At 45.1% G+C, this 14,950-nt stretch overlaps 1 protein-coding gene across 1 annotated transcript in view; it reads right to left on the bottom strand.

Moving 5' to 3' along the window:
• The window catches only part of wdr27 (WD repeat domain 27), a gene marked incomplete at both ends in the record, with an annotated part of 72,111 nt that overhangs the window by 51,162 nt on the left and 5,999 nt on the right, over window positions 1-14,950 (bottom strand). Inside the window, 8 exons of the mRNA XM_080016502.1 lie at window positions 176-297; window positions 3,957-4,046; window positions 4,468-4,571; window positions 6,245-6,307; window positions 6,867-6,936; window positions 13,334-13,407; window positions 13,728-13,846; window positions 14,409-14,470. Of these exons, the coding sequence (XP_079872628.1) occupies window positions 176-297; window positions 3,957-4,046; window positions 4,468-4,571; window positions 6,245-6,307; window positions 6,867-6,936; window positions 13,334-13,407; window positions 13,728-13,846; window positions 14,409-14,470 (704 nt within the window). The remainder of the gene's footprint in view (window positions 1-175; window positions 298-3,956; window positions 4,047-4,467; window positions 4,572-6,244; window positions 6,308-6,866; window positions 6,937-13,333; window positions 13,408-13,727; window positions 13,847-14,408; window positions 14,471-14,950) is intronic.

Raw genomic sequence — 14,950 nt, 5'->3', positions numbered from 1 at the left:
GTTTACAGTAATTTGACATGCGTACTTTACAGTAAGTCTACAGTAGTTTTACCAGTGTAGTTTACAGTAGTTTTACCAAGGTGGTTTCAATTGTTTTCAGTAGTTTTACTAGGGTAGGTTCAGTAGATTTCAGTAGTTTTACCAGGGTAGTTTCAGTAGTTTTCAGTAGTTTTACCAGGGTAAGCGCAGGCTCTGAGCTCCCGCTGGACCAGACCCGCAGCGTTCGGTCCTGGGCGGCGCTCAGCCAGCTGCGCCGGCTGTGGCTCCAGGCCACGCTGCTCACGGCTCGGGTGTGACCTACAAACACACAGAGCGGGTTCAGCCTGGAAAGTGCTCTGGGTGACCACACTGCTCCATCAGCCAAGAAGAGCCACAGTGGCTTCCTGGCATGCTTCCTGTCTCTGCTGCCCTCTGGTGGACATTTAAAGGCTGTCAGACCCAAAAGCCACCAGAGTATCTCTGACAGCCTCCTTCCAGGCCCCACCATGATGTGGATCTCTGGTACCCCTTTTCTGGAACCAGTTCTTCGCGTTTCGACAGCAAAAACAACGACTCTAGAACTGGAGGACTGGTTCCAGAGAGGCACTGTGTGGAATGTGGTGCAGTGTAGAATTCATGGACGTGAAATCTGGTCCATGGAGCTCTCAAGTGGACCAACCAAGTGGACATATTTTAAAAGATATATTTGATTGAGTCAGAGCTCACTTTTTCTTTAAATTATTAGAACGCACAAGCTGCAGGCTCCGGGGCTCGGCGGCTCTGGTGCTCGTGGCTCTGGTGCTCTCTCCCCGTTTTCAACATTCCCTCCCTAATTGTTTCCCAGTTTTCACCACAGTTAAAAAAATTAATAATAATATTTTACTTTTTGTTCAGCGCTCACATTGACATTTATCATGTTCTGTCCGTCTAACCCAATAGAAAAATGGTTGGTTGTGCACAGTGGAAATGGTGCCATTAAAGGTCATATTAAGATGACCAAACATAAGCGATAATAATAATATAAATGATTATTATTATTATTATTATTATTGTTGTTGTTGTTGTTATTATTATTATTATTATTATTTATATTATTATTATGTTATGTGTTATGTTATATTATTATGATTCTGGAACCAAACTCCTGCCGAGGGGCTGGATTTTCTCCTTTTCCGGAGTTGCCCAGGGTGAGAGGCACCGGGCGGGTGTGGGGATACACACGAGCCCCCGGCTGAATGAGAGGGTCGCCTCTATGCGACTACAAGTTGCTAGGGGGAAAGCTCTGATTGTTGTGTGTGCTTATGCACCGAACACCAGTTCAGAGTATTCAGCCTTCTTGGAGTCTCTGGGTGGCGTCCTGGAAGGGGCGCCGTCTAGGTCCTCTATAGTTCTACTGCAAGACTTCAACGCTCACGTGGGCAAAGATGGAGAAACCTGGAAGGGGGTGATTGGGAGGAATGGCCTGCCTGATCTGAATCGGAGTAGTGCTCTGTTATTGGACTTCTGTGCTAGTCGTGGATTGGCCATACCGAACACCATGTTCGAGCATAGGGTGGCTCATGAGTGTACATGCTACCAGACCACCTTGGGTCAAAGATCGATGATCGACTTTGTGCTCGTGTCATCAGATCTGCGGCCGTATGTCTTGGACACGGTGAAGAGAGAAGCAGAGCTGTCAACTGATCATCACTTGGTGGTGAATTGGATCAGATGGCGGGGGAGGCTGCCAGACAGACCTGGTAAACCAAAACGTGTAGTTAGGGTGAACTGGGAACGCCTGGTGGATGCCCCTGTCCGTGAGGTCTTCAACTCCCACCTACCGAAGAATTTTTTGCGCATCCCGGGGGAGGTTGGGGACATGGAATCTGAGTGGGTCATGCTCAAAACCTCCATTGCAGAGGCGGCTGCTAGGAGCTGTGGTCGAAAAGCAGTCGGTGCCTGTCGTGGCGGTAACCCAAGAACCCGTTGGTGGACACCAGCGGTGAAGGAAGCCGTCAAGCTTAAGAAGGCCTTTTCGTGCTTGGCTTGCCCAGGGGTCTCCGGAGGCAGCAGACAGGTACCGGCAGGCTAGAAGGGCTGCAGCTTCGGTGGTTACTGAAGCAAAAACCCGGGTGTGGGAGGAGTTCAGGGAGGCTATGGAGAAGGACTTTCGGTTGGGCTCAAGGAAGTTCTGGCAAACTGTTCGGCGACTCAGAAAGGGAAAGCAGGGCTTGGCTCAAGCTGTGTTCAGCCAGGGAGGAGAACTGCTCACCCGGACTGGGGATATTGGAGCAATGCGGATTCCGTCCTGGACGTGGAACAGTGGACCAGCTCTTTACCTTTGCAGGGTTGCTAGGGGGTCGTGGGAGTTTGCCCATCCAGTCTACATGTGTTTTGTGGACCTGGAGAAGGCTTTCGACCATGTCCCTCTGGGGATCCTGTGGGGGGTACTGAGGGAGTATGGTGTGAAGCTGTCGGGATGGGAGTCAGCACCTCCAAGTCTGAGGCCATGGTTCTCTGCCGGAAAACGGTGGATTGCTCCCTCCGGGTTGGGATTGAGTTGTTGCCCCAAGTGAACGAGTTTAAGTATCTCAGGATGTTGTTCACGAGTGAGGGGAAAATGGGGCGTGAGATGGACAGGCGGATCGTTGCGGCGTCAGCAGTGAGGATAGGGTGAGGAGCTCGGACATCCGGAGGGAGCTCGGAGTAGAGCCGCTGCTCCTTTCCATCGAAAGGAGCCAGTTGAGGTGGTTTGGGCATCTGATCAGGATGCCTCCTGGGCGCCTTCCCTTGGAGGTTTTCCGGGCAGATCCCACTGGTAGTAGAGCACGGTGTAGACCCAGAACGGCTGGAGGGATTATATATCCCAGCTAGCCTGGGAACGCCTCGGGGTCCCCCAGGAGGAACTGGAAATTGTTGCCGGGGAGAAGGGGACCTGGAGCTCCTTGCTCACCCTGCTGCCACCGCGACCCGGCCCCGGATAAGCGGAGGAAAATGGATGGGTGGATGGATGGATGGATGGATGTACATAATCTGCGAGTGCATTGCAAAGACATTTCACTGCATATACTGTATGTATTAAAGTATGTATATGTATGAACATATGTATATGTATGTGACAAATAAACTTGAATCTTGAATGTTGAAATGGGAACCAGCACCAGCCCAGAACTAGGGTTGCGTTGGTGGGAGGGTGTGGGTTGCAGCTTTGAAGATAGCCAGGCTGCAGCTGAGGAAGCTCTTTGAGTTTCCATAATACTGAGTCTGTGTAAAATGTGTTTTCATCCTCCTGCTCCATCACCTCGTCTTTCACTCTGACAAAGACACGGTGTGGACCAGGCAACTCTTCACATCCCTCCTTTGGACTATTATCAAAGAATGCTTTTCTGCTGAAAGAAACCCCTTTATCAGCTCTGATGGTGGAAGTTAAAAAAGTTAATATTTGGATTTTTCTTTCATCTTCAGCCATGGAGTCGTTATGAAGCCAAGGCCTAATAAGGAATCCAAACTGGAGATAAATTTCCCAAACAAAGATTTTCTCTCAAAAATGTGTTGATATTTAATTGATGTTTGTAATATGTCAGCACACGTCAGCTTTGGCCGCAGCCACCGGCTTGATATACATGTCCACTCGTTTCTTAACCCGTTTCCTTACCCGTTTCCTAACCCGTTAATGGATGGCTTTGATACTTGAGCCTATAAAGGGAAATTCCACTGCAAGAAGCAACATTAGACTGTCTCCTACACTGTCTCCTAGCTCCTAGACTGTCTCCTACACGGTCTGCTTGCTCCTAGACTGTCTCCTAGCTCTGAGACTGTGTCCTACCTACTAGACTTTCTCCTAGCTCCTAGACTGTCTCCTACCTCCTAGACTGTCTCCTACCTCCGAGACTGTCTCCTACCTCCGAGACTGTCTCCTAGCTCCGAGACTTTTATTTTATCACAGAGTGAAATATCCCTTTAATATTGTCAAAAGATGGAGGTATTTCATCTGGCACCTGTGTAGACGGCTGGGATTCCGGTCAGAGAGGATTTGTAGATGAAGACCGAAGTGTCTCCAAGTCCACACAGGATCTGCTTTCCATCACCTGGGAAGCACAAAACGTTCACTTCACCAGTTACTGGAATTTTAACAAACGTTGAAATATCCCTGAACATGACAACGGGAACTGGCAACAGCATTTTGTTAGAGCATCAGACAAGGTGCATCCTTTCTAGTTCATGTGTGAAAAACAGACAAGACAAATATTACATTCACATAAACAACTCCAGTCTCAACTCACACGGACAAATAATGACCATTATGTAATGAAGATGTAAAGTTTCCAGTTTTATGACTTACTGTATTTATTCCAAAAGCTGGTCTCCCACTTGATAAAGTACTCACGACATGATGTTGAATAGGTTTTATAGCTGTTTTATAGCTTAATTGGCTGGTCCTTAATTAAATTTGTTGGCCTAATGGTCCTGGGAAATAATGAAGTTTTAACCGTTTAGCTACTGCAGTACCTGAGAAGTGGAGGCAGTGCAGCGGTGAGGAGCAGACGCTCAGCTGCCTCTGGAACACAGCAGGAGCTGGAGCCTGCAGCGGATAATCTCTCAGGACGGAACCTCTGCAGGGACGAGAAGATGCAGATTTTAGTAGTAAGTAGTAGTAGTAGTAGTAGTAGTAGTAGTAGGTAGTTGTATGTAGTAGTAGGTAGTGGTAGTAGTAGGTAGTTGTAGGTAGTTGTAGGTAGTAGTAGTAGTAGCAGGTAGTAGTAGGTAGTAGTAGGTAGTTGTAGGTAGTAGTAGGTAGTGGTAGTAGTAGGTAGTAGTAGGTAGTTGTAGGTAGTAGTAGTAGTAGTGCAGGTAGTAGTAGGTAGTAGTAGGTAGTTGTAGGTAGTAGTAGGTAGTGGTAGTAGTAGGTAGTAGTAGGTAGTTGTAGGTAGTAGTAGTAGGCAGTAGTCAAGTCAAGTCACACTTGACCTGCATTTCATAGTAGGGCAACACAAAGCGCTTTACAAAGAAATACAAAAAAGAGAGAACGTAGTTGTCAGCCGCTCATTACAAAAGAATGCCCCTGAAACAACAGCAACAACAAGAGCAACAAGACAACAGTAGTAGTAGTAGTAGTAGTAGTAGTAGGAAATTGTACTACTAGTAGTACGCGTGCGCGTCCACGAATGCTGCCCACTGCTCCTGGCTGTGCCCCCGGAGGAAGGACAAGCCAGGATGGTTCAACGCAGAGGAACCATTTCACCAGCACCACCCAAAGCATGTGTTGTAGTGTGGTGTGCATGTGTTGTAGTGTGGTGTGCATGTGTTGTAGTGTGGTGTGCATGTGTTGTAGTGTGGTGTGCATGTGTTGTAGTGTGGTGTGCATGTGTTGTAGTGTGGTGTGCATGTGTTGTAGTGTGGTGTGCATGTGTTGTAGTGTGGTGTGCATGTGTTGTAGTGTGGTGTGCATGTGTGACGATTAAAGATTGTTCTTCTTCCGTTCTCTACTACTACCTACTACTGCTACCAATTTTAGTAGCAGTAGTAGGTAGTAATAGAGAACAGCCAGTCAGGAGCCAGTCAGCAGCCAGTCAGTCAGCAGTCAGTCAGCAGTCAGCCAGCAGCCAGTCAGAAACCAGTCAGCCGTCAGTCAGAAGCCAGTCAGTCAGCAGTCAGTCAGCAGTCAGTCAGCGGGCGAACTACATGGTGTGTGCACGTAGTTCGTGGCTCATCCATATTTCTTTCATATTTACTGTGTATTTTCTTTATTTTCTTCATATCATTCATATGGGAAAATTGCTTGGACATACGACTGTTTTAACATACGACCCTTCTTATGGAACCAATTACAGTCCTAAGTCCAGGTACCACTGTAGTAGGTAGTAGTAGGTCGTAGTAGGTAGTAGTAGTAGGTAGTAGTAGTAATAGTAATAGTAGTAGTAGGTATTAATAGTAGTACTACTACTACAGATTTTAGTAGTAGTAGTAGTAGGTAGTAGTAGGTAGTAGTAGTAGTAGTAGGTAGCAGTAGGTAGGTAGTAGTGGTGGTAGTAGTAGTAGGTAGTAGTAGTAGTAGGTAGTAGTAGGTAGTAGTAAGTAGTAGTAGGTAGTAGTAGTAGTAGTAGTAGTAGGTATAAGTAGGTAGTAGTAGTAGTAGTAGTAGTAGGTATAAGTAGGTAGTAGTAGTAGGTAGTAGAAGGTAGTAGTAGGTAAAAGTAGTAGGTTTTAGTAGGTAGTAGTAGTAGGTAGAAGTAGGTAGGTAGTAGTAGTGGGTAGTAGTAGTTGGGTAGAAGGAAACACTTGTTACTTTTTTTTAACTTCTTTAGAGGGCAGAGCCTTTTGAACGTTGGTTCTGGGTGAAAACATCGTCCTGATGATAAGCAAAACACAAACATCCAGTTCAGTGAGAAACAAAGTTCCAGTTGTGGTGTAGGGATGGTGTGGTTTGAGCAGCCACACCTGACCTGGATCTAGGTGACTGGGATCAGGGTGGCTGCATTCCTGTTGCTCGTTGGTTGGTGTAACGAGCAGCAGGTGAAACCCCCATCCCCACACTCACTCAGGAGAGGAGCCCTGTCATGACACGTCTATCTGCTCCTGGCTTGTTCCCGCTGGCCCAGTCTCTACAACAAACTGGTGTTTACAACCCCCTGGCTTCTGTGCCTCTGTGCTGGAGGTCCCTGAACGCACCACTTGGAGGCACGTGGTGGGAGAAACTGCCATACCAGTCAATAGACAGACAGACGGGCAGACAGAAAGACAATGAATAGGCAATAATAATAAAGTGATAAAAATTAAATCTGAAAAACTGGTCAAATATAAAAATAACAACAATAAACAATAAACCATAAAAAAACAAAATCAATGTGATGTGAAATTGTGAATAAACAAGGAAGTCAGTGTGACCTTGAAGATGTTGTGAGACCTACTGTGGGAAGCTGCTGTACCCTGACGACCTGACGCAGGACTGGAACACCAGGGGCTTGTCTTTAACACCTCCTTTAAAAAGATAAGTCAGTCAGTCTGCCGAGCTCAGCATCCATCCCCTTTAAAAAGATAACACGCAGCTGGGGACACCGACTTCTACCATTTGGGTGATGAACGGAGATGATAAGAGTGATTTGACGGGTGTGAAGGAGCGTGCAGCGTCCTCCGCTCACTGGACTAGTGAGGTCAGTTTTTCCACAGCCCTGGAAGCGGATGCAGCTTCCCAAAAAACACTTTTTCGGTTCAACGCAGGCAAAGCCAGAGGACGTCACATCGTCTGAATCTCTCAAGCCCGAGAGATAGTCATTTGTTTCACAGATGTGACGGTGCTACTTGGTTTTCTACTTGACAAATTGATTTTAAAAAGAGATGATCTGGAGTCAGGAGGTAGAAGAAGAATCTGATTATTTTGTTTTAGTAGAAATTTGTGACGTTTTTGCAGCTTTTGTGTCCCAGGAGTCCTGCTGTCCAGCGTCTTTGTTTAGAAGAGTTTCATTTAAATGAATGAAAGTCTTGTATTCATCTGGATATCTGAGGTTAAAGAGAAACCCTGAGAAACAGCCTCTCTCATTCTAAAACATATGCTCCTGTTTATTATCTCATGACAAATACGAATCTGCCATGAAACACTCTAGTTGAGAAATATAGAACTTTGAGCCGGTGCGTCCCCAGATGTCGTAATGATCGCTGCATTGAGAGTTGAACTAAATGTCTGGCTTGGATAGATCCTAGGAGTCGCAGTGTGGGCCCAGGCCTCAGGCCGCTGGACGCAGCTCGGACCCCCCGCTGAGCAGCACTTCCACACCTTCCAGGAAAAGATTTCCCAAAGATTTCCCAAAGATTTCCCAAAGATTTCCCAAAGATTTCCCGTTTGCAGCATTAACTTCCTCTGTCTGTGGGACAGGAAGCAGGGGCGTGGTTTTCACAAGTAGTGAGCGGTGAACGAGCAGCAGCAGCCGTTATGAAACAACAAGGAGACAAACCGGTGGCGAAAGTCACTAAATAATGAAACAAAGCTTGTCCAAGTCCCGAGAAGAGGAATCCCAGTGAGACCAGACCAGTGAGGCGCCTTAAAACCAAAGAAAGATGCTGCTAGCGCCCCCTGCTGGTCTGCTCAACTTTGATCGCTATCCATCAACATTTGGAGCAGAAACTAGTGGAATACGTGTTGCAAATTTTCCGGAAGTAGAAGAACGTTTAGATGATCTGATTAGTTTGAGGAGTGCGACGCTTGTGACATCACAAGTTATATAAGTCCAAACGTATCTCTCGGAACTCATTCCCATCCATCCACTTGCGCCCTGAGTTTTCCAGGCATAGACGGGCAACTTGAGCCGGTTCTGCGTTTAAAGGAAACTCTGAAAACTGAACCTAACACGACGATGCAGGACCCCGTGTTTCACTGCATGGACTGTTGTTTGCTGCCTGGACTGTTGTTTGCTGCCTGGACTGTTGTTTGCTGCCTGGACTCTTGTTTCGCTTACGAATGACTTGTTCTTTTTCACCGTATCTTTTCAGTGAACAAAATGATTTTTATTATTATTATTATTCTCTTTTGCAAAAGTGTCTGGAACAGGACAACCACTGCAGCTACGGACATGGTTGAGGTGTCGTTAGAACCAGGACGTCTCAGTTTCATCTAAATCCATCTATATTCGCAGCAAAAAAATAGTGAAAAAAGGATAAAATTTGACCAGAAGTAGCCAAACGTGCACCACCCACACACCACGGTTATAAAGTTGTGGTCAGGTGGTGCAGCCAGATGAGTTTGTGGGGTGAGACGCTTTGTGACATCATCATCCAATTCATTATAAATGTGCAGGTTGTGGCTACGAACGTCCATTTACATCGTGTGTGTGTGTGTGTCATCTTACCTGCTTGACGTGGGCGTGGTGTTGGTTTATATTTGATTATTTTTCCCTGTTAGTAAATATAAAGTCATGGTGTTGATGGAACCGGTCCCGTGTTGTTATTTTTGGATCCAGTCGTAACACAAAGTGTAGGAGTGGAAAACAGAACAAAACATCTTCCCTGTTTGTGACCTCACACATGCAGTTGTCTGTTTGTGACCTCACACATGGAGTTGTCTGTTTGTGACCTCACACATGGAGTTGGTTGCAGCTTCAGCGCAACGGGTCCCAATGGTGTCCCTTTAATTTTAGTCCCAAATGTTAAAAAAGTGGAAGAAATGTGTGTGAGGGACGTGCAGTGTTGAACCTGTTTGAATGGAAGCTTGTTCTTGGGAACTTCCACACGGAGTGATTTCCTTACAGGAAGTAGACAGGGAGCTGACAGGAAGTCAACAGGGACCTGACAGGAAGTAGATGGGGAGTTGACAGGTAAGTAGATGGGGAGCTGACAGGAAGTAGACGGGGACCTGACAGGAAATAGACGGGAACCTGACAGGAAGTAGACAGGGACCTGGCAGGAAGTAGACAGAGACCTGACAGGAAGTAGACAGGGAAGACAGGGACCTGACGGGAAGTAGACAGGGACCTGACAGGAAATAGACAGGGACCTGACAGGAAGTAGACAGGGACCTGACAGGAAGTAGACGGGGACCTGACAGAAAGTAGACGGGGACCTGACAGGAAGTAGACAGACACCTTCTCATTTTTAGGGTAAAGTCACAACACACAAGTGGATCCTTGTATTAGTAATTCTGCGTCACCAGGACTCACTGTGTCATTATGTCAACTGGTGCTGCGTTCAATGGAAACTCTGAAAATTGAACTCATTTTGGACATAATGCTGATGTAAAGAGGAGCGACAGCACTAACTGATGCTCCGTTCCATGAGAACTCGGAAATTTGTAATTTCCTGCAGCTATATTTACTATTATTTGAAAAATTAATCAAAATATGAAATGACAAATGACACCTCATCATATTTACTATAAATGATATTTACAGTCAGACGTTTTGACATCATCATATTATTCACTATAAATTATATTTACAGTAAGACACTTTATGATGTCATCATATTATTTAGTATAAATGTTATTTACAGTAAGATGCTTTATGACATCATTATATTTACTATAAATGATATTTACAGTCAGACACTTCATGACGTCATCATATTATTTACGATAAATGATATTTACAGTTAGATACTTTATGATGTCATCATATTATTTACTTTAAATGATATGTAGTTAGATGCTTTATGATGTCATCATATTATTTACTATAAATGACATTTACAGTAAGACGCTTTATGACATCATATTATTTACTATAAATTATATTTACAGTCAGAAACTTCATGACGGCATCATATTATTTACTATAAATGATATTAACAGTAAGACGCTTTATGACATCATCATTATTTACTATAAATGATATTTAAAGTTAGATGCTTTATGACGTCATCATATTTTTTACCATAAATCTACAGGTTGTGATTGAGAATGTCCAGTTGGACCGTGTCCAGTGTGCAGTGTGGACTCGGTCACTCTGTCGTGTTCAGACGTTACCAAACAATGGATTTACATGTATATTTATACAGCTTCTTACCTGTAGATGTCAGTAGATCTGTTAGATATAATAGACCTAATAAAAAATAATCCTTAGAAAAGGCGTCAGCGCGTCCCTATAAAACACTGAAATGTGCGACTCAGTGATGCGTTCAAGATCCAGGGAGGACAAATAGAAGCTGTGCAATGGTAATTACTCACAGAAATCCCACAACGTTTTTGGTTTTTCATGGAAACTTAATTTACTGAAAAAATAGTAATGAAGTAAAAAACTAAAGCAATAAATGTGGCAGCAAACAGCCACCTTTACTGAGGGAGCAGCTCTACTTCCACAGACAACACGCTGAGTTCTAACAATGACAAGTTCTGCTTTACAGGCAAACATGGAGGGTTGTTTTAAGACAGGAGGCTTGCTCTGTGTAGACAGCGTAGTGGTTGCTCCATGAGACCAGCAACCAGGAGACCACAGACGGGAGGAGCCCATGCTGCCTTCCAGGTCAACTCGGAAAACTGTGTTGTGTTTCAGAGAACCCGGGAAACTGTAAAATCCCAACACAGACGACTACACTGGACCCCGTGTATTGCTGCCTGCAGCTATATTTATTATTTGAATTGTGCTTAAAACAATCTGGTCGTGAATGTTGAAAACTGGGACATTTTAGTGTTTTAGGGATATCTGTCGGGACTCGGGACGCAGCTCGAAACAGGACGGTCCCGGACAAACGTCTGGTCACCAAAGTTCAAAGTCTCATGTGCGTCAGGCACAAACAAATTAAATGTAACAATGGCCAGTGGTTTTGTAATATGTGGACTATACCCAGACCATAACTGAATTGAATTTTGCCCCAGCAGACTTCCTGCAAGGACTTGTCTGCTGTGAGGACTCACTGAGAATCAGCGTAAATTGGGAAAGGGGAACCAATCTTTTCAGTGAAATGAATCAAATGGTTCGTGTCCCTGAAAGGAATCAGAAGGCCCAGCAGCAGCCGCCTGCAGCTTTATTTATGATTATCATCATCTTATCTTATCTTATGTAGGGGCGGGTAAGCTGTGCTGGACTAATTGCAACTCTAACAGAGATTAAATATTGAAGATAATAAAACCAAGCTGGGATTCAAATAAAACATGCTTACAGCTCCAGCTGGTTTCACTCCTGTTCAATGCTTCAGGAATCTTCTGGATCAAAGCTCAAGGAGGCGTTTGGCTGAAAGAACTGGCAGCTGAGACCAAGCCTCTATAAAACAGAGCGCACAGCGCCGCTCTATCTCATCGTTATGTAACCTGAGGAAAACCTTGCAAATGGAAATGATTACTGCATCTACAACTCATTTAGAAAACGGCTCTTGGCCCTGGCTCAGGTCAAAGGTCTCAGGTCACAGGTCCCCCACACCTTGTGCAGATCTCCCTGAAGGTACCGGGGCCAGGGCCAGCACCACCTGCCCAGGGGGGCGGAGTCATTGTGACTTGGACTCCAGTCGACTCCACAACTGAATGACTTGTTTGTGTTCGCTTTATGTTTTCACTTTAAATATTATATTAAGTATAAAATATCAAAATGTTCAAGGTGTCAGTGTGACGCTCACACTGGGATGTTGTTGTTCTGGTTGGCAGGGGCCATTCCAGGAATTTACCTTACCCCTTTAGACCCGATCTTAAAACAATTCTCCATAAAATGGTCAAATGAAAGATAAATTAAAAATTTGCACAGTCGTCAAACAAACTAAATATATTTGATTTGTAAGAAATTAAGAACTAAATAACCTTTTAAGCTTTTATTCACTGAATATCAATAATTATAATACAAATTCAATTAATTGTGATACTTTTTGAACAGGTTAGATTGGTCAGTAACATCATTATTAGACAGGTACTAATACCTGTATAAAGAGCAGATACTGTAGGTACCGTACTGTAAGAGTGAAGTATCTTGGGGGAAAAGTGACTTGGGACTTGGATAATACTTGGTCACATGTCTGGGTCCACAATGGACAAAATTGACAGTTTTAGGTTTTTAGCTTTGAACACCTATTGTACAACCTCTACAATCTTTTTCAGTGTGTAATGGGTTGGACACGAATCACAAAGATATCTGAAAAAATTCATAAGTTCAAATACTTTTCAATTGAAATTGTAAAAATCTCCAAGTTCAGTACCGCTCAGACTAATAAAAGGACATAAACTACATGTTGCACAGCCTTTTGATTTGACCTCGCTGCTGGGAGCGTCAGCACCTCGCTGCTGGGAGCGTCTGCACCTCTCCCTTGGGAGTTCCAGACCAATGTCCGTCATAACCTCATGTTTATCACGTGAAAACCGGCTGATTCAATCTACAGCAACGAATAACAATGATAAAATGATTGTAAATGCGATGATAAAATTGAAATGATTGCTTCGTCAGGAGCCCAACGACCAGCCCCCCCCCCGGGAATCTCCCCCCGGAAATCTCCCCCCAGGAATCTCCCCCCGGGAATCTCCCCCCTTCTCCCAATAAAGCGCTGTTGGGATGTTTGTGCTTTTTTGGGCCTTGGAGTCCTGTGTCTTCATATCTTCACAGCCCTTCCTCAGCACAAAGACAACCACAACATAATGATACACTAAGGAGCTGCAGCTGGCAGCAACAGCAACTCCCAGCTCCACAGAACGTCTGGGAACCGAAGGATATTTATTTCCGTAGCGTTCTTCGCCTTCACGTTACTAGAAGCCAGCGTAGCAACTGGCAGCTGCAGGGAGTCACATGTGATGCCCCCCCACCAGGCAGAGGAAACCATCTTTCCACCCGCTGTATTTACAGATAATTAGGAGGTTCTTAGTGGCTGGAACAACGGCCTCTTTAAACCCTGGTGGAGGCCAGACGGCTGCAGCCGGGCGTAGCGGTATGAGGTGGGTCCTTTGAACACCCAGACTCTTAGTGTGGAGGAGGCTGACCTTTCCTCTGGGGACGCCTCGTCTGCCTCTTCCTCAACTCGGCGTTCAGAGGAGATTCCAGCAGCGGTGGAGAGCTGAGAACGACAGGGAGGAAAGTTACTGGAACCTTACTGGAAAGAAGGAAAGCAGCTTTTTCCACAGCCACGGATTATGAGCCTCCTCATTCCTGGCGCTATATCGCTGACTCGTGAAAAGCTGAAGGCCAGAATGTTTGAAATGGAAACGTCAGCAGGCGGTCTGCCACGCCCAGCTGTTCCTGCAGCCACTGTGTCCCATGCTCATTTCTACATACAAGCAGCAACTTTACACGTAGGAGAGTAAAGTGTACGCATGTGGACAGAGAAAAGACTCTTTTAGATTGTTATCTTTATCTATGAACAGAGCTGAGGGTTACCTAGGGATCACGGTCAGACCTTCTCCTGGACTCAAGGCCTGGTCCAGGTCTTCTCCAGTAACCCTGACCTCCAACAGAACCACCCTGGGACTGAACAGACAGCTCACCAAACACAGCATCTGTCAAACAAAAGGAAGTAAAGTTGCACATGTTGCAGATTTACAGAAAGGCCAAAAAAATTTAAAAAGCAATAAAATCACTGTATAATGGTTGTGAGGAAACGAATGAGAATAAAAAGCACTAAGCAGCAGAGAAGCACACACCGACACCCAACTTATTTTTTTGTTGCAACAGGAAAAATTCACCTTGCTTCAGGATTCAAACCGCAATCAGACCTTGTAAAAATGTTATATTTCACATAATTCCAGGTTTGTCAAACCATAAACTGCTAATTGCAGTGTTATAAAAATACCAAAGTCTGTCTACCGTGACATGTAGAGTAAGTACCATGAGATGCTGGAAGCACAGGAACGACGGGTAAGGTCCTCACATATTTAAACAGCAAGAGTCATAACGCTGCACAATAAAAAATGATGACAAACTCTCAGTACGAATGGTGAATGTGCATTGACGAGAAGATAACAAGTTCATAACGACTAAAGATGAACAAGCTGCTCCTCACCCTGCCGCCGCGAAGATAACAAGTTCATAACGACTAAAGATGAACAAGCTGCTCCTCACCCTGCCGCCGCCCGTGGAGACGCACCAGGACCCTGCCACCGAGACGCTCAGGTCAGGGGAGTCTGCAGACCAAAGACATCGACAATTGGAAAATATTCAGAGAATATGGCTGTCTTCAGGTCCACACGTTGGACTCTTTGGATTTAGGGTTAATGACTGAATTAAAGGGTTAGGGTTAGGGTTAGGGTTAGGGTTAGGGTTAGGGTTAGGGTTAGGGTTAGGGTTAGGGTTAGGCCTAACCCTAACCCTAACCCTAACCCTAACCCTAACCCTAACCCTAACCCTAACCCTAAACCTAAACCTAACCCCTGAACCTAACCCCTGAACCTAACCCATATCCCTAACCCCTAAACCTAACCCCTGAACCTAATCCCTAAACCTACCCCCTAACCCTAACCACTCAACCTAACCCCTAAACCTAACCCCTAACACCTAAACCTAACCTCTAAATCTAACCCCTAACCCCTAAACCTAAGCCCTGAACATAACCCCTAAACCTAACCCCTGAACCTAACCCCTAAACCTAACCCCTAACCCCTGAA

The sequence above is a fragment of the Zeus faber genome, assembly GCF_960531495.2.
Source record: "Zeus faber genome assembly, chromosome: 16".
NCBI classification, from domain to species: Eukaryota; Metazoa; Chordata; class Actinopteri; order Zeiformes; family Zeidae; genus Zeus; species Zeus faber.
This window is presented reverse-complemented; position numbering and strand designations above follow the sequence as displayed.